Below are 19694 nucleotides of genomic sequence, written 5' to 3' on the forward strand. Positions count from 1 at the left end.
TGTTTCTGCTCCTTTTATTGCCAGCCCTAATTTTTCTAAACCCTTTTTGATCTTTGTCATGTTGTGGTCTTGACTACACCGTCTTTACTCATACTGCCTGGTGTTATACCCACTGCCATGAAAGTTTTTTATGAGAGAACGTGAATACAAAACAATCTCTAATAACCCTTGTGGGTAAGGAGTTTTACCCATGAAAATACTAATATTTCTTTTCTTTTGTGGAGCTCTTACCTATCATAATATTAATAATAGATATTGGAAATATGCTGCCATTAATGCTTATTTCCAAACCACTGTAGCATCTTCGTGTACTATTTCAAAAAGGGTCATTTAGGCTTTCTCTAGTATTCATGGAGGAACATTTTTCCAGAAATGAAGCAGCACATGGTTACTGTCTACAGAAACTTGTGGCCAGTCTTGGGCTTGATTTGTACACTAGTTGGAAGGAAAGAAAAAAAGCTAAGTGTTTCACTTCTGAGTGTCCTGACTCTCAGGTGGTTCTGGATCTTTTTAGCTGCACTTCAAATGTCCTGCTATATGAGTTTTCTTGAGTCAAATATGATGCAAATCTTTCATATTTGCCTCTGAGAAAAGGATACAATCAACTCTTTATAACTGAAGTCAAGCAATTTTTGATTAAACAGGTAATTTTAGGACATTCCAATTTCCTTAAAGATAAAGCATCTTCAGTTTAGGGCATCGTATCATACACTGTAGAGGCAAACTCTCCAAAGGCAGTGAAGATTAAGTGATCCATTGTACATCAAATGCAAATACAAAGTAAACCACAAACGATTCAGCATGGGTGAAGTAACAAGAATTCTCTTCCACAAATTCAGTTGCCTGCTGTTAAGATCTGCAGCATAGAAACGTAGATTTTGTTCCCATGACACTCTTCACCTATAAGCAGGGATATTTATGCTTTCTAAGGAAACAGCTATTTGAATGCAATAAATCGCATCTGTGGGATTGCTTAGATTTCATAAAGCTGAGATCCACGCAAATTTAGTAATGTAGAAAACTGTAACAGACAGAAATGGATTTGGTGATTTTCAAAGGAGAATACTTGTGAATGGCAGCAACTTTTTCTAGCATTCATGAAAATAAGGAAGAAAAACTTCTGTTACTCTACATCCATGACAGTTTTCAAAGCAATGCAACCTGCAGAGGTTGTCAAGAAAGCAAAAGCCCCACACCTCTAGCATTCCACATTCCGCTTATTTCACCCAGGGTAGCATATTTATTTTGAGATTAATTTGGTACTTGTAGTGTACATTTGCCAAGTTTTTTTTTCCTATTTAAATCTTCAATTCCAAAGCTATGTTTTAATCCTATTAGTGCTAATTGAGTGAAGTCTACAGTCTTTTTGAGTTAGGTGAAGTTCAAGTTGTAATTGGTATCAAAAAAGGCACAATGCAAGAACCGAATATTAATATTTAACTCTTGCCATTTTATTATTTCTACTTGAAAATCACAGCAGTGTTTAAAAGATCTTTTTACGAGTTTATGAGGGTAGTGAATTGGAGACTATGGGATGAGATTTTTCATTCATGCATCAAGATTAACAAAAATTGCTTTGTAAGAGATGTAAATGAAATACTCTACTGGTGCCTAGTAGTACTGGTTACAGCTACAGGTTTCTCAGTATTCCCATTAAGAAACTTTGTCTGTAGTTTAAGTAGCTGCACCATAAAATTTTGCTCAAGGCTAATATAGAATACAAGACTCTAACCCAGCAGCTATTTTGTTTCAAATCTTCCATTTAGCCTTTTGCAGATAAATAGAAGTGTGTCAATTTTGGATGATGTTTTGGATTTGAGTACTTTTTAAATGACTGTGATTTTCAAGCAGTACTTCTCATAAGATATGCACACAATGGTGGATTAATTGCTTATGACTGAAAATAAAGACAAAGACCACCCAGGACAAAGACAACCCCTTTGATTTCAGATCCCTAAGCAAGTATATTTGTTTGCCTAAATTAAGTTTTTATGAGACACAAATGGCTAATTTGTTCAAATGGAAAAGAAATTAAAATAAGAAGGGTCATTGATTTCATGCCTTTTGAAACAATTGTTACCCCCTGATTAAAGAATATTTGGAAAATCAGCTAACAAATAATTTCTGTAAGTTTTATGTTCTCTGTTATTCTGATTATTTCCATTGGGAATTAAAGGCTCTTGCTTTAATCATAACCATAGTGCATATTCATCATTATGCCCCTGGGACTGCTATAATCAATGATTTGATGTCTAACTGGATAGAGCCACAACACAGGAATCATTCTGACAGTACAGGAGTAACAACTATATTTCTCAGAACTTTATTGTGCTGAAATATCTCAAATACTAGGAAAAAAAAGTGCCTGAGAGAAGGAGATATTGTAAAAAGTAATGCTGGAAGTTAAACCAGATAAGTAAATAGATCAAAACATTGAAAGAAAGCAAAGAAGGGATGCAAAAATAAGATAGAGAGAAAAACATTGAAAACAGCAGAGCAAAAAGGACACAGTTGGAAATACTTTATCTCCAACATTCAGTTTACATTGGATGTGATAAAATGTAATAATCAGTGCTTATTTTTTCCATTGAAATTGTTGTCCATCACGTGAACATTGAAAATAGTCTATACAAGTAATTTGGCCAAAATATATAACAGGAAATGATAGCAAAGCTATTTCCAGAGTGAGATATTTGATTCTAAACACTTGTTCTGTGCACTGATTTCTGTTGAGCTTGTTGCATTGAAAGACCTTGCAAGGCTGGACCAGAACCGAGGTCCATGCAGGTATGGTAACTTGTCAGGTGCATTTATACAACTGTAGTCATAGACAATTCCTTATGCAGAACAGATCTGAATTGCCTCTAAAGAAAATAGGAAGATTTAGGTTTTGGGTTGTTTTTTTCTTTTTGACAAAAGATTATGAAACTAAACCAGAATTGGGATCACAATATAAGCTTATATAAGATCACAATAAATATAAGCTTGCAGCTTTCATTAGTGCTGCTACATATCTTGGACACATTTCTAAAGAATAGACTCCCCATTTTCTTCATATCTAAACCATAGATAATTGAATGGCATCCTGCTTATCCTGCTTTTTTTTTTAATATGGAAAAAGGCAAATTACATTTACAGCTCAAAGGGTATGGATAATTAAAAATAGGGCGCATTAGGTCTTGAGATAAGCTGTGATATCTAACACAGAGAGAATGAAAAATAATTGAATGTTGCTACAACAACCTCTAACAGACTTAGTGAGAATTTTGCCTTGAAAAATACCTTGAAAATTTTGCCTCGAAAACTTCAGTGGAACCAAATGCAAATAAGTAATGTCATCTGTTTTGTGCTACAATTGCACATTTTGTGGCTTGCATGATAATATTAATAGTTCATACAGAGTGCTTGAAGTATCACCCTGTTCATTCAAACTCCAAAATTAGTACTGCCTCTACAATTTTTCTTTAGTTTGTAAAAATGCCAACAACATTAGAATACAAACATTTACTTCATACCTTTTGTCGGTTGAGGCTCATTGCCTCCAGCATCCTTTTCTATCTATTTATGTTAAGCAATTTTATGGCCCCACTGATATCTTGACAACATCATACAAATTTTACATTTTCACCCCCCTCATCCTTGCTGTAAGGAAGGTGTTGCATTTTACAGGTGAAAATTTAAGATGCAGAGACCCAAATTCATCTCCTGATAGCATAAGGCTTAGCTTCCACAAAGACCTAGATGGACCCAGCTTTTTATTCATGTAAATAGTAGGTGTCTAATTAAAGTTAGTTGTCCAACTTTCCCTCTGTGATGAATGGTAAGAGATAAGCACCTCCAGAGGAATAAAAATTTAAAAAAAAAATAATAAAAAATTCCTGCCTTTATATAAAGTCTCTCAGAGGCACCTGAAATTGATTCACTTTCTAGAGGTCCTTTTTCTTGCTATTATCCAAAAGACAGACTTTTTCTTAACTTAGACCAGAAAAACTATCTCTTAGAGATGAATGTCACTTGTGAGGAATGCTCAAAATTATCTGGGGACCCATGTTCAGGTAGGAAATTGCACCAGACTCTTTAAAGTCTTTGTGTAGCAGGCAACCACTGAGACATTCTTCTTACAACCCAGATGATCTTCCTCCAGAGACTCAGTCCACTTCTCTTACATCCAAGTGAATCATGGAGTCTTTTCTTCCCTTCAAGTCAGTAATATGTATTTCATTCTTTCACAGCAGGATCAGCACCTATTACAGCAAATACTGCTCCACAAATGGCTATGGAATACTGAAGTTCATATTGTAGGATACTGATAGGGAGAACCTTATGACCTGCCCTACAGTATGTTCATCTTTCAGCCTTCTGCTCCTTTGGTGTTGACCAGTGATAGAAGCAGGACAAGATGAACTGGTAAATGCAATGTTTTTCAGTATCTAATACAAAGCATTTAATGTTAGATGCTGTGTGTTAATTAACTGGAACATTCACAATGTAAAAAGTTTTCTACAAAAGTTCTGCAATAAGACAAATGTTCTTTCCATCTGCAAACTGAAAGACTTAGGGCCTATTCCAAAGTGCACTGAAAACAATTTGACTCTATTGAGCTTTAAATTCAGTCTACAAAAGAGCACTTTTAGGGTTACAAGAATAATCATTCTGTGTTCAAAAGAAAAATAACTCTGAAAGCATTTTGAAAGCATTCAAGCCAGTAATACATCCAAGAGACTTGCTCTGATCAGACACTCTGCTGATTTGTATTTAAAAAATTATTAAAATGACATGCTGTGGAAGGTATTCTATTGGGTCATACATAATAAAATTTAAGTGGAATCCATCTCTTTAAGTCCCTGTGTCTGTGTGAATAAAATTGAACATACATAAAAGGAAAAAACTACAAACAAATCCACAAAACTTTTCTGCCCTCTTACTTGAAATCTTTATACCAAGTCAGGCCTCCATGTGTACAAGGCTATTTTAAGCACACTTCCCAGCAAAAGAAGTGCTGATGACATTTCAGAAGTGATTCCCTCACTGCTGTGCTTTAGCTAATGGGCCCCACTTGTAAAAACAGCATACTGCTTCTAAAAATGTGATGATCCGCTGCAGATAGAAACCTCTTTCTCTGCATTATGCCCATTGATTAAAACAAACAATATTAAAACATTTGTCTGGAACATGGATTGGGAAGAAATGAGGCTAAACTGAACTTTATTCACAAAAGTTGACAAAATCTACTAGAAGAGGTAGCATCTTGACAATGACTTTTTATCTTTATTGTTTGGTAATACTTACTATATAAATATAAATGTATCACCCCCTCCATGCATATTGATGTCTGCTTAAAATATCTTCTCTATATATGTGTGAATGTGTGTAAGAATACCTAAGAATAAAAAGCTGTGAGGAGTGGCCCATTGTCACTCCATTGTATAAGACATCATAAATATGCATATGAGCAGCCATTTAGGGTCGCCAAATTTCTGCTACATAAGCATCTAATATCTGGCTATTCCTAATGGATCAGCAACAGTTTCACTACAGAAATAAAGATTCCTTCATACATAGCACTGGGTAGTCAAACAAACAAATAACATGATTGCTGTTAGGGTGGTTGTGATACAGTATTTGCTACATTCGTACTTCTACTTAAAAAAGGAAAGCTAGTGGATAGTATTGACCCACTGGTTATTCTTGCAGAAGACAGGCATTCAAAATAAAACCTCTAGATCAGATGTTCATTGATCAGATGCTTAGTTAAGACACATTAGGCTGAGTTTCTCAGAAATGCCTACATAACAGAAATGTAGTGTCCGTGACTTCAGTTAATTAATAAGTATCAAATTATGCAGAAAACAGGTGAATATATAATTTTATGCATTCAACAGCAATACCTAAATCTCTCTGATGAGTCAACAACATTCATGTAGTTACCCTGGACTACGCTACCAATTATTTTTTTCTGTACTTATTTCTTCGACAGTTGGAGGATGAAAGTGGTCTCTTATGCAGTTTCCTTGCTGCTGTTGTGGCCGTATGAAACCATTGAGTTTACTGGCTTTCTTCGCAGCTCTTAAGTTCATCATGCATGTTAGCTCTTTCAGAAAGATGCATTAATGTGACTAGTTTCAGAATCATATAATATTGCCACTGTATTTAGCAGACAGCTAGATTTAGACTGCAGCATTTTAAATTCATTTAAGAGGAAGTTTAATATAATCCTTAATGTATCTTATTTATTGTATTACTGAGAAGATATTTACTTCGTTACCACTTTGGGAAAACAACTGGTTTTAGCCTAATGATGCTCAGTTCATGCACAGTTCAGATACTCAGACTTAAGTCCACCAGGGCAACATAACTTACGTACAGTTAAGAATCTAGCTGAGAATAACTTGCAGTTTTTTTCTGAGCAATTTTGTTACACTACGCACTTTTCTTCATGTTCAAAGCAATTGTTCTTATAGGGAATCAACCCCTGTTTCTGTTCTCTGCTGTATTCCATATTGAGCGCAAGTTCAGCTTATGTTATGGTTCCTGGAGTCCCTTTAATAAAGTGTTCTGATTTAAGAGTTATATATTAATCTATAAGCTGTAATAAGGCTATTCACATACGAATTTCTATTTTTCCTGATTACTCAGGGAGGAAATCATATATGTCTCATACTGCTTTATTTATAGAGAAAGGAGTATAGAAGACTTCCAAACTTAGCTATTACACGTGAGATGGGACTTCTAAAAGATGTGAGGACTGTTCTTGTGGAAGTTGTGAGGCATTGCTATTGACCTAAGCACCAGAACACTTTCAGAGGCCTCAGCCGTGACTGAAAAATCTTGTAGATAGAAGTTATTGGATAATACTGGTTTCTTCAACCAAATCAGTGCCCCAGTGTGCAAAGCATTATACTGACATAGTGAACCTTTTTCCTTAAGGGCCTTACAGCTAGAAAGGGCTTTATTGACAGAAAGTACATCTTAGACTTCTGAAGTCTCAATGTCAAATACAGCAATACAGGAAGAAGTGGAAAGTGTAGCAGTAATCATACAGTGCAGATTCTTAAGTTGTATGTGTTTAAATGCTGTTGGCAATGTCTTACTTTCCTACATGGAAAAAATAGGTGGATTTATTTTCAAAATAAAGAACTGTTCTCTGAGATAAAGAGCTGTTCTCAGCTCTGTGGCTTACTTAAAGGACTGGGGCTGGGGGTTATGGAAAGCCTCAAAAGATTTCTGTAACAAGGAAATCTTCCTTAAAATCTAGGACTCTGTGCAAAGTATTTCTTATTGGATCCTTCAGTGGAGAAAAGCGACATTGAGAAGCTTAGAACACTGATATACAAAAAATATTTGGTGCATGAAGTCTGCAAATTCTTCACTATCTTGCCCCAGGTGGGTTATTTCACCCCTGCTTTAAATGCTGTGATGTGGGTCAGGGGAGTGGGGTGTCAGCCTGCATGGTCAGGTGTCCCTACAGCTGAGGGTTGCGTGATATTGCCTTAATTTAGCAGTAATGTAAGCAGTCATGCTAGCGGCATTTTTAAATGAGAGGAAAAAACAATGGGAGAAAGCAGCCACATGCCGGGCAGTGGTTAGTGCAGCTCTCTGAGGTTACATCCCAGAGGCCCAGGGCCCCTCCTGGCCTCCTCTATGCAGTGAATGTTGTTCCTCAGCAAAGCTGCTGATGACACGACACAGGGTGGCTTCCCCTCTTATGTGATATATTTAGCTTTATCAATTGGAGGCTAGATTTTCCAAAATCGATTTTGGTCATTTATAGATTTGGCATTGATCTCTATCTCTTTTAAGGAATAATTCTTTGGGAATAGTTTAGTCTTTTGAATTTTTAACATTATAGTTTTGCAAGTTCAACTCTGCACCATTCTCTGAATGCAATCTTCTGCTTTAGACAACAAACCCCTGTTTCTAGAAACTATCCTCATTTTCTGATATTAAAATATTACTCTTTTTTAAGAAAAATAACTTGATATCTGATTTACCTGAATTGCATATTAATGAAACTGAAACCTTATGTTTTGTCTATTTAATGAGGAAAAAGTTAAGTCATCAAGACTGAAAGATCCGTATTTTATGCTTGGACAAGCTATATAGAAATAAAGTACTTCACAGAGGTCTGTTTTTATTTTTGATGCTAAGATAGGTTATGAAGCAAGTTTGAATTTGAATGTTAAAAAAGCATGAATTAATGGATGAGGAATTTTACTTTAGCCCAGTCAACAGGTCAGTCGAAGAAGTGAGGTCAGATATAGTATTTTGTTTAAACTGACAGAAATATTTTGCACATCATTCACCTGAAGATGGAGCTTGAGTGGTTCTGAATATATATGCAATGTATAACTTCTTTCACAAAACTGTGATTAATAACATTCTGTTTGGGCTTTGTATAGGGAAAGAGGCACCATTCCAAGCTTATTTAGATTCTTGTGGCAGAAAAATGAAATCTATAAACAAACTTTCTTTCTTTAATCTTTCTCCACTACCCTGTGCTCCCGGGTGTTTTACAGATTCTTATATAAGACTCTGACAATTATTGAGCTGTTCTTTTGACCTGGTTGCTTGAAGGATATTGGATTTCTGTTATCTCTAAATGGAAATTAGCAGTCAGATCACCTGAAGTGCTAAAACACTGCTAATTTTTTTTAAACAGATTTATTACAAATTATTTTTTTTTCCCTCTACCTCGGACTTCAATATTCACATTTAACTCATTGTAGTATCCGCATAGTGTAATTTGAGAATGATATTCTTTGAGTAATATTTTACTAAGCACTCTTATGTCTGCAGGACAATGTTATAAACTAACTGGTATCTCTAAAAAACAGTAATTACATAGTCAGATAATCACTTAGGTACCTAATATTATGATTTAAAATAATTACAGCATGTTCCCTGTGTCTGCTGTTTTCTGTTTACTTCAGTGACTACTTTCTCAAAGGAACTCTATCTGTGCATACTAAATCTCAGAGTACTCACTGAGGGCCCATTTTTACTTCTTTCCTTTAGCTTAGCTTCCAGCTTTTCAGGTATAGCAACTGATTTCAAAGCTCCCAGCCCTGTGGCAGTGACTATGAGGACCTAAAATTACTGATATTGCCTACATTAGAAGTCCTTAAAAGGTGTGGTATACCTATTGTGGGTAGAATTTGTCCTAAGTGTGCCATTTCTGGTTTGCGCCCCCAAAGTTGTCCAAAATTCCTAATTTTATAGAGTCATAGGAGCAGGATTGTGGTTATCTGTGGCAGCAGAATCACAAACATGGAATTAGTGGGCAAACCAAGGAAACAGACACCGTATTTACCATTTTAGATGAAACTGAAGAGAATCCTCAGTGCACATTTTCTGGAATTGAAAGCCCTTGAATCGTTACTGAGTTTGAGGAGCCTTGGTTTTGACCTCATAGAACAGAAAGGTTTTATTTCCTTTTTTTGTGTTCTCATGCTTACAATTTATGCCTTTTTTTTGTTTGTTTTGTTATGAAATTTTAGACAAGGAAGTATTCCTTGCACTTATATCCACAAAGAAATATGATATTTTCCTTTTGTTAACTACAAGAATATTCCTAGAAATTGTCTCTTAAGATATAATGTGATATGTACCACAACAAAGATCCCTTCTGACAAAAATGGAGAATGGGTAGGGACAAGGAGTGGAAAAGTGAAATATACTAAATTCTCATTTCTTCATGTGCAATAAAAGTGCTAGATACTATGCTTGTAAGTAAAGAGACAAGCATGTTGAGGGAAAACAGGGTTGCTAATGCCAGTGACCTCTAAAAAGAATGAAGAAGACAATTGTAAAACATTATCTATCCAGTTCATAAATCTTCACCAGTCTTTGTTGTACAAGCCTGAGTGAAAACATTTTACGCAAAGCTTTAAAAGAACATGGAGAACTGTACAAAAATGCCAAGAATTGGATTAATTGGCATAATACAAGGTGGCTGGGCACAGTTGGGGAAAGTGTCAGTGTAGGGAGAATCCCCACCAAGTAAGACTGTCTGTGCAATTAGCTATCTGAACTCTAACCCTTCCAGAATAATTAATGAATAACAGAGGGGATCAAGACAAAGACACAAAGTGATTTGGTGGGTGCTAGCAAGTAATACATCAAAGAATGCTGGTAATTGGCCCTGTGGCTTTCATTCTTTGCCCTATTTCTTTCAATTCATTGACTCAAAATAATGGGTTCAGGTTCATTATCAACAGGTTTTAGCTGCAAGAGCACAATACTTCAACAAAGCTATGATTGTAGCAGTGCTGGTGGTTAAGTAAAAAGTTGTAGACTGTAGCACACTCCCTTGAAAGGGAAAGTAGCAGCATAGTCATAGGCTTTGTCTTACATGAAACAGTTGGTATTCACAAATTTGCTCTGAGTTTTCTAAGACTTGGTGTTCACTGAGGTTACAATGCTGGAATACAGTTGGTATGGGCAGGTACGTATAACTCCACTTCAAACCCTATTATAGCAACATCATCTATATTCTGTTCCTTCAGCTGTAAGAAATGAAATAGAATTCTTGACATCATGTGTCACATGTACATGACATTATCTGCAAATTAATGGAGGCAGTCTGCAGGCATTTTTTTCCCCCATTTTGGCAGCATTGCAGTGAAAGGAAAATTAATTATTATTTATCTATTAAAATATCTTCCTGATCTGCAAGATTTTACTTGGGGGTTTGAGTACTTTTTAGCCAAAATCAGAAATGGAATCTCCAACTGTTCTGTTTTGTTTTGGGTGTAAATGTTATATTAAGATGTTGATTTAGATGCTGAGGAGGTATTTAATTAATTACAATAACTTTTCATAACGAATAGAAGAAACAGCAGAATATTAGAACAGTCATCTTCAATGTGTGAATGATGTGTATTTTTGCTCGCTATTTCATTTTGGCACGATTGTTTCTCCCCTTTTACGGGCTATGGGATATGTTGTTTGTTATTTTTTCACCATCCCATTAAATACAATTGCATTTATTGTTAAAAACTGTATGACACTGTGGTTAAATACTGTCCTTTTGGTTTAGTACTTGAGAAACATGAGAAGTAGTTTAAATTTTACAAGCATGTTTATGAGCAGAAATTTGCGTAAAATTATTTTTAAGTTAAGGGACGCTATTTTGAATTTGGGTTCATAACAAATACACAAAATATCATAAAAGTCTTAGTCACCAAATTGTGCTCCATGCTTTCATGGGCAACAATCTAAAAACTTCCTATTACCTCTAAAAAGTCTGTTAGGAGGTAGCTGCTGGCCCAGCTATTGGCTGTCTAAGTGTTACAGTTCAAAATGTGATCTCCATTATATCACAGTTTTCTGAACTATCTTGAACAAAATGTATGTAGAATTTAATTTTGAGAGGAACATATTTTGCAATTGTGGAATCATAGAGTTTAATCTGTATTAATAATAAAGTTACATAAAAATTTTCTGATACATCTGTAGTATTTTGTTTTGATGTTAATGTTTCTAAGAATACCAATTATGCATGAAATATTCAAATTAAGGCATGATTTACCAGTGTATAATTACAACTACAAATATGATGCATGACCTGCAGCCTCACCCCCTTTAAATACACTCATACTGTTTGAAATAGTGTTCTCACCGATCTGTGTAGTTATTTGTTCTTATCTTCTATCATGCAGATTCATCCATTAGAATACATGCCTTATCTCTAACTTTATATGTGCCATGGACAAAAGTATTCTGGTTTTGAAAAAACTTTATTCACACATGTTCTAAATTAAGTAGTTGTTTTTGATAAATTCTAAGTAATGCTTCTAAGAATATTTTTTAAATTTTAAATATTTGTACTAGGACACCACTTAGCACTGGGAACAATGCTACAAGCTTAGTGTGACAAGTGTGTTAGTCAGAATGTTTGCTTTCCCCTCTCCTTGATTCCAGCTGGTTTTGGTAGAGGTTTCTTGTGTAAATCTCAGCATGATTTAGACAATATATAAAACACCTTGAGACAGCTCCAGTATTGTTCTTTTAAGTTCAAATTCTAGTTCTGATGGAGGCTTTGCATAGCACTGAGAAAGTCTTTTGAGACATGGATGCCATAAATATCTTATGTTCACAATAATTAATGGTAAAGATGGTAAAAAAACCAGTAAACTGATTTATTTTAGTCTTGCCAGTGTTACAAGTTGTTAAAATAAATGCGCTAATACTATTAGTATTGTGAATAGCCATACTCACAGTGCTTTCTGTCACACATACAGTTCAAGGTCCTAAGCGGAAAAAGTACTGGTTGATCTTGTCCCAGATGTTCTCACTTTTTCAGAAAGTTGCTCCTTTTTTTGTATAATTTTCCCTTCAAGTGAATAACAAGACTTTGGAGAAGGAAAATCGTTATTAAAAATACACACAGACTTGATCAAAATAACTTTGATGGCTAGAATGATGAGAACAGTCACTCTCTTCCTTTGACAGGTATTTTTTGGTCTGAGATTTGAGGGCGGCAATATTGATTTAGAAAGCTCTGTGGCTCAATTTTAAATGAAATGTAAAACTTTCTCATTTTCTCACCTATCAACCTCCATAAAAGAGCAGCTGCTCTTGCAGGGAAAAGCACTGTTCTCACTTTGGGTATCAAAATGCACCTATGATGTGGGGCTTATCTAACAGCTCCCATTTCTGTGACTAGGAATGAAAGCCTGTCTTTATTTAGGGTAGGAATTCTGACTGCAGCAGCTGGATACCACTCTGGATTCCAAGCAGGCTAGTGGAATTGGGACACCCTTTCCACCCTGCTTTTCTCCTCTCTCCTGGAACTGACAATTGCAGAAGGCTGTTCCCTGCTCTCCCTCTTCTGCAAGCAGCTGCCCCCCTTCCCTGACACCCACTCCTCCTCAACCCCAGAGCTGAATGTGCCTGGGCTGTTGTTAGGACCTTGGTTATCCTGCAGAAAGTTTCACAGAAACACACAAGGAGTTCATGCTTTCTATCCTTCATGATCAAAATTACCCTAATATGCTGAAAATGGATTAGGTTTGATAGCAGAACTAACCATTTATGGAAAAGGTAGGGGAAGAGGAGCTGAGGGATAGTCCTGTCTCTCAAATGTGCTCAGTTCCTGTCTTTTAGTGAGAGTGGAAACAACTCCAGGCTTTTAAGGATGTTTAGCAGACGAGAATTAGAATATACCCCCTTGTGTTGCTTTCTAATAGAAAGTGCAAGAAGGCTGCAAAGGAAGTCTTGGTTGCGGAAGGTCAGGCTGACCTTTGAAAAGAGGTCTCTCTGCCTAGTGCTCCCATAGGAAGGGATCCAGCGGCTGGATCCACCCTGTCCTGTGATCAGGGAAGTGCTGAGATTCCATTCAAAGCACTGTTCCCTGAAAAACAGGCTTTTCAGCATAAAATTAGGTGTCTTCTACTAAAAATCGGATGCTTTCTAAACTAGGATCTAATTTATCTGATTTTGTAAGCTTGAATATCTCAAAGGCTGTAAATGTAGCAAAATCCAGACTCTTCTTAGATGTGATTTTTTTGTCTTCAGTTGATATGCTTTCATGTGGCCTATTATCCGCTGCATAATGTGTTACTGGGGCTATTAGTATAATACGGGATAAATGGGTTTTGTGGAGAAAATCACGTTTAATGAAATTTTGGGGTATCAGAAGGCTAAAAGCATAGGATGGCATTAATTAGATTCAAGGAGTGTGATTTGTGTTCTAGATTTTCTTCTATATACTAAATTTATCACCAAGTCTCTCAAAGATGACAGTACAAAGTACAGGACAAAGCCTTTTCAGATTCTTAGCTGAAAAGTTTAAGCAGCAAGGAAATATGGGTATAATGACATTTGAATTTAATTACTTCCATAACAGTGAAAAAAGGAAATGTTCATAGCATGGGAAGGGGAAGAGGCTGACCTCTGTTATCAATAAAGTTTATATTTTCTTGCAAAGTGCATTCCTAAAACAAAAGAATAATGAATCACCACTAGATCTCAGGAAAAGAGTGAAAAAATTCTGGAGGGCACAGAGATGCTGAAAAAAAGAGTCCTGAGTAATGAAAATCAGTGAGGTGGAAGCCAGAAACAACAAGGGGCACTGGAAGAGAATGTCCTATTATATTTTGCATCTACTAATATGTCATTGGCCAACAAAGAAGAGTCTAATCCATCACTCCTCTCACCCCTAAGGAGAAGCCTTCCACTTCTGCCCCCTTTGCCCTTCTCCCCCACCCTCAATCTCCTCCATGATGGTTTTTATATCATTGTCCATAATGTTCTCTGAATGGAGGTCCAAACAGATTGCTTATGAAAGAACAAAACAAAACAAAACAAACTCTGTGAAGACTGTCTTGTTTGTGGAGCTTTGAATTCACCTCAATTTTTCAAGCGTCCCATGGGAGGCTAGGCTGTCCCTTTCTAGAGCAGAGATCAAGTGAAGGCAAGTGCAGGTCCCAGGATTATTTTTTTCATAAGTTTTGCAATGCTGTGAGAATACCTACAGCATCTTCAGCAGCTTTAAGAGAAAACATCTCTGTTTTAGTGTCCAAGGTGGACAGTATCCAAGTGTTTTACCTCTGTTTGATGGTTTTGCCCTGTATAACTTTTTGCCATGTTAGACCTCTTGCTTGCTTGATGAGATCAGAGGCACTATTAACACCTTTCAGTATTGTTACTAAAAGTTGTGATTTGCTATCACAAAAGCCCCCTTGGCTTTTGGTTTTGCGCAATGCACCAAAAACCTGGCTATGAGTACGAGACCTTCCAAAGCGCTTTAGTGTTTTGCAGTTAAAGAATATTTAAAACAGGGAAATACTGTGCTTATCTGTCGTTGTTTGTGTATCCTAATTCTGGACTGTCATGGAGAGTTAGAGAAATCCTTTACTCTAACATCATACAGAAAATGATACAGTGTGAGGGAAATGGGTATTTCCAGAATAGGACTTGGGGATTAACTCCCACCTTTGGAAGTATTTGAGTCTGAGGATTCAAATATGCCCATAGCAGTTACAGCAGTTATAAAAAGTGGGATTAAAAGAGACAAAATTTCATCCCTCAAGGCTTTAGAATATAGGCACTTCTTTAAAAAAAAAAAAAGCTTAGGGGACTTAGCATGATTTCAAGTTATTTGGAGGAAATCATTGCATTACAAGAGACTATCCTGATTACAGAACGTTTTAATCTCAACTCAACATAAACATGTCTTCAACACCACATACACCTGGGTTGCCCTCTAAAATACCCAAAACCTTGATCCATATTCAGGTTTTTTCTTTTCTCAAGTCTCCCTGCTGTGATGAAAGAGTCATCTCATCTTGTATTAATTTTGTCTCGGTACACGGAATATTATTATTCTATAGCTTTTGGGGCAGTTTTTCTGAGAATTTTAAAGCTCTTAAAGTAATAGCTGAAATTTCCACCTCAACGCCAAGAAAACGCATTTTGTTTGTGAGGGGAAGGTGGTGTTATGAAACTTTGCCATGAGCAATTGTCCTTGACAGTCATCGAAAGTCAAATAAAGAACCAAATTTCTAGTAGTTCCTTAAGAGGTGAACCTTGTCCCCACCCTTCCTGGGAAGGGAAGCAGGATCTGTGAAACTCCTGAGTGCTTGCTTGCTTCAGCATTACCAACCACCAGCCAGCCAGTCATGTCTGCCACCCGTGGTATGGGTAAGGGTCTGGGGTGAGTAATGCAACAGGCAGGTACCTGCCTCCAGGGATCGTTCTGCTTCTTGGTAGTGAGGACAATCAGCTGGTAGGGTCTATTCTGGGTTCAAAGGCTGCTGGAGCGGGTGAGGGGCCTCACAGGAGTGGTGTCAGCCCCTGGGATAGCCTGAGCACTTATATCAGGCTGGCAGGCAGCACCCTGCTTCCTGGCAGGGATGTGCAAGAGCAGCAACTGCACAACAGCACTTAATTGTGTAGTCATTAATTGATTTTAATGCTTGCATTTTAACTGTCATTGAACTTTCAGTGTATGACTGTTGCCAGAACTGTTTGCTTAAAAAGATGTTTTCAATACCATCTGGATTTGGACCACTTTAAAATTAAACTGTTTTACTTCAATAACCATAGCATTGCACCATAGCTAACTGGGTTTGAGTTAGATCATTAACTTAATAAAGTGATTTCTGAGGAGAAAAGAAGATTTCTTTTCCCTGGTTTATAAAATTAGATTTGTTTTACTCTATAAATCAGTACATGCTCTTTGCTGCTTATTTATACAAAGCTTCTGTTGAGCTCAGTGGAAACACTGCCAACAAATTCAGAGTAAGACTGTGTTCAAATATTTGCTTCACACCACAGTTTTCAGTTTTGCAGTTTATCCCTTCCCTTTGTCCATTTTTTATTTAATTATGAATTAATTTTTAGAACTATGGGGACTTCAACACCCATGGAGGTCCAGATATTTAGTCCATGTATATGTATGTATGGGCAGCTATATTAATTCACAATTAAACTCTCCACCCATAGAAACTTGATTTTGAATATAGACAATTTGTCCCCAAAGGAAAGGAAAATAAAAAAGAACTGGTGCAAGGGAAAAAACAGCTATACACCTCTGTCCCCCAAACCTGTAATTACTATTTGGTATCTAAAGAATTTGATCATACTTGGTCTTTTGCCTCATCAGTCATAGAAAAATCTCTCAGATTCTGATGAATTTTAAAAGGCTGAAAGTGATTTAAGGGCACAGTCTACAAAACAATCAGTGAGTACTGGCATTCTTTAATCACTTTTGTGGCTTTCTCAAGAATATCCTGAATGTGTAATTACACATCAAAGACAATATAGAATCGTAGAATATGCTCCCTGCAATGCCAAGGGGAGCAATTGACTTTTGGAGAGCTACACACAAAGGTATTCAAGTATTATTGTGGCCACTGACAGGACTGTGTATTGATTTAAATGCCTAATCTTAAATCAAGATGAATTAAAAAAATCCAGACTTAATTATCCCAAGCCATATTATATCACTGCTTCTAGTTACTTCATCTTCTCTGGGTCATTCTAAAAGTTTGACATCTGGGTTAAGCTAGTTGTCGTTGTGGAGAAACAAGATCTAATACAGAGCAATCAACCATAATCAGGACAGAACTCCCTAATTTAATCCAAAATTTATATTCTGGAATCAACATGTATTTGTATGGAAGAAACAGGAAAAAAAAAAACCCAGACCAAACTGGTAGCAAGGTTAGATTTGAAGCCTTTCCTTTCTTTTCCTATTGACCTTCTGAATGCTCCCCTACCTCAAGGATATCCAACACCTCTGCTGAGTGGAAGAAGACAAATGTGGTCTGTAGTGTTGGGGGATAATACTTGTTTCTTAGAGACACACTTGCATACCCTACTCCAGGGTAACTGGTTGTGTTGGATGAATAGTAAATGCACTATTGTAAATGCAAAGGTATTTAGGAAATGATGGTACAAATTAGAAGCTTCTAAACCAGGTCACTAAAAGGCAAGGTTGCCCTTGAGTTGTGCTTTGCCTTGGTGTGTTGTGTTTTAATCCATCATTGTAAATTGCCTCACTTTTCCAGAGTTGTGTTGATAGTGCACAGGACTAAATTTTCCCTAGCAGGTTTTTTCCCTGCACCAAAAGAGAAAAAGAATATCTCTGTGAGGATTCATTTTGCACAGAGGTGCAGGAGGGTTGTGTCTCTGGACTACTGCAAAGCTACCTTGAAGCAGTAAGTGGGCAAAAGCTCAGAATTTGTTTCATGGTCATTCTGTTACTTTTGGAGGCTTCTTGGTACTGTACCAGTATGTTGCCCTTCTAGATGATAGGTAATCTGGGCTGGGCAGTGCTGTGGTCACATCTGCCTGAGACTGGCTGTGTTCCGATGGGACAGTTTCTGCTGAGTTGTGAAAGCAGGGGAAGCAGTGCAGGGCTGCAGGCTTTTGTCAGCACAAGGCTGGGAACTGAACAAACTCTTTCCTGCAAGTGATAATTATACCACAGCTCAGTAAAGAAGTGCTTGCAAAACCAGGCATGGGCAAGCACAAAATAACCTTGCTGATCAAGCAATGGTACCCGTTGGGATCTATTAACTTTTCATCCTGGTGCAGACTATATAGGTGCGTTCAAAACCTATTGGTTTGATGTTTCTTTCAGGAAAAAAATAAGTGTAGGCTGAGGTAAAGCTGCTTCTCAAGTCTCAGGCTACACATGTTGTAGGAAATACTTGTCATTTTCCTCAGTTTTGCATGATGTTTCATAACCTCTCTTCTCCAGACAGTGTTCAATCCAGCTGCCAACCCTTTGCATAACTGGAATCTCCTGCTTCACCTCCCTGTGTGACTGGATGTGCTGCAAAGACTTTTTCCCCTTTTCGGGTGTTCAATGAACTGTGACTTAGAAATGAAGAGTAAATTTGTTCAACTAAAGCAAATCCAACAATATTCAGATAAAACTTTACTTAGGGTTCTACTAAATGTTTAAATGGCCGAACAGGCTGTATTAGAGAGATTTCATCTGCTTTTATGTCCATGCCCAGAAGCTGGACGTCTTAGCCTGAATTACTAATGCCAGGTTGCCTTCATAACAAACAGAGAAAAGGAAAGAACTTAGAAGACCTCTGTGCAGTGCTCAGTTTGCTGTCTACAGACAGTCAAACAAATCACCTCCTGGAGATTTCTCTCTAGTAAGAGGATCACCTCAGGTAGATATGTCTAACTTTGAAGTGTCTTAACTTAGGCAAGATGAATCCCATCAGGTAAAAGATACATCACAAGATATAGGGCTTGCCTTGAATAATTTATCATTTATCTAGGGAAGGCAGGCAAAAGGGTAGCAGAGAGATGACACAGAGAGGTGACAGGAATTGGCCAAAATGACCGGGATTCTCAGTCACTGCATGGGAATACACCCTTGCTGTCCTGAGACAAAGTTCTTTACCATATATCATGGATCCATTTAAATCTAGGGTACACTATTTATTTCTCAATGCTCCTCTGAACTTCCTTGTTAAGTCAGTGTGAAGCAACAGCTGAAAGCCTAAGGGTTGGGAAGGGGAGAAGGAAGGATGAGAGGAGGCATCTCATACTTCACAGTCTAATCTGAAAAAGGAAGTGCTGCAAGTTTTGCAAGATAATCAGAACCTCAAAAAAAAAAAAAAAAAGGGCAGCCTGTTTTGCAGCCAGTTTCAGAGCCAGTTTTTGAGCCAGTTCCACCACAAACTAGCTCAGCAATGGACTTTACTGCAGCTGCTCTCACTTATACTGCTACGAAAATTGCCAAGTCAACAAGGGAAACTTTATTTTTTCCGAACACTATATAAACTGTTGATAGTGCTGTAAGTGGAAATTCACAATCTATAGGACATGGGTTATAGCTTGGGAATGTGGAAATATCTTTCATATCACTTTGCACTTTTTCTCTTTTTTCATTTCCATTGGCTAAATACAATCAATATGTCTGATAAAGATGAAATATTATTTTATTTTTTCTTTTCCAGAAATGCAGTTTCTTTAGCTGCATCATACATGGTATGTGACTGTAATTACAAAGGGTCAGTGGACTATATTGACAGTCTTCAACATTAAATGAATTCCACATGGGGGGAAAAAAAAGGAGGAAAAGCAGAAGCAAAATGCAAATAGTTTCAAAACCAGGCAATCTACCACACAGCAGAAACACAGAAAAGACGGCAGACTCAAAAGATAAGAATTAGGAATTATTTGCAGAATGAAATAAAGGCAAAGATATTGGTAGCTTT

At 37.0% G+C, this 19694-nt stretch overlaps 1 protein-coding gene across 4 annotated transcripts in view; it reads left to right on the forward strand.

Annotated features, from left to right (window-relative positions):
• TFEC (transcription factor EC) overlaps window positions 1–19694 on the forward strand; it is a 135822-nt gene that overhangs the window by 52385 nt on the left and 63743 nt on the right. The window contains exon 1 of one of the 4 annotated variants that reach the window (XM_069851014.1): window positions 10316–10444. The exons of 2 other annotated variants lie outside the window; for them this stretch is intronic. In XM_069851014.1, the coding sequence (XP_069707115.1) occupies window positions 10418–10444 (27 nt within the window). In that variant the 5' untranslated portion in view covers window positions 10316–10417. Of the gene's footprint in view, window positions 1–10315; window positions 10445–15567; window positions 15659–19694 lie in introns of those variants that run through there. One more of the 4 variants, XM_069851022.1, reaches the window with a different exon arrangement.

Source organism: Phaenicophaeus curvirostris, chromosome 1 (assembly GCF_032191515.1).
Source record: "Phaenicophaeus curvirostris isolate KB17595 chromosome 1, BPBGC_Pcur_1.0, whole genome shotgun sequence".
In the NCBI taxonomy this organism is placed as follows: Eukaryota; Metazoa; Chordata; class Aves; order Cuculiformes; family Cuculidae; genus Phaenicophaeus; species Phaenicophaeus curvirostris.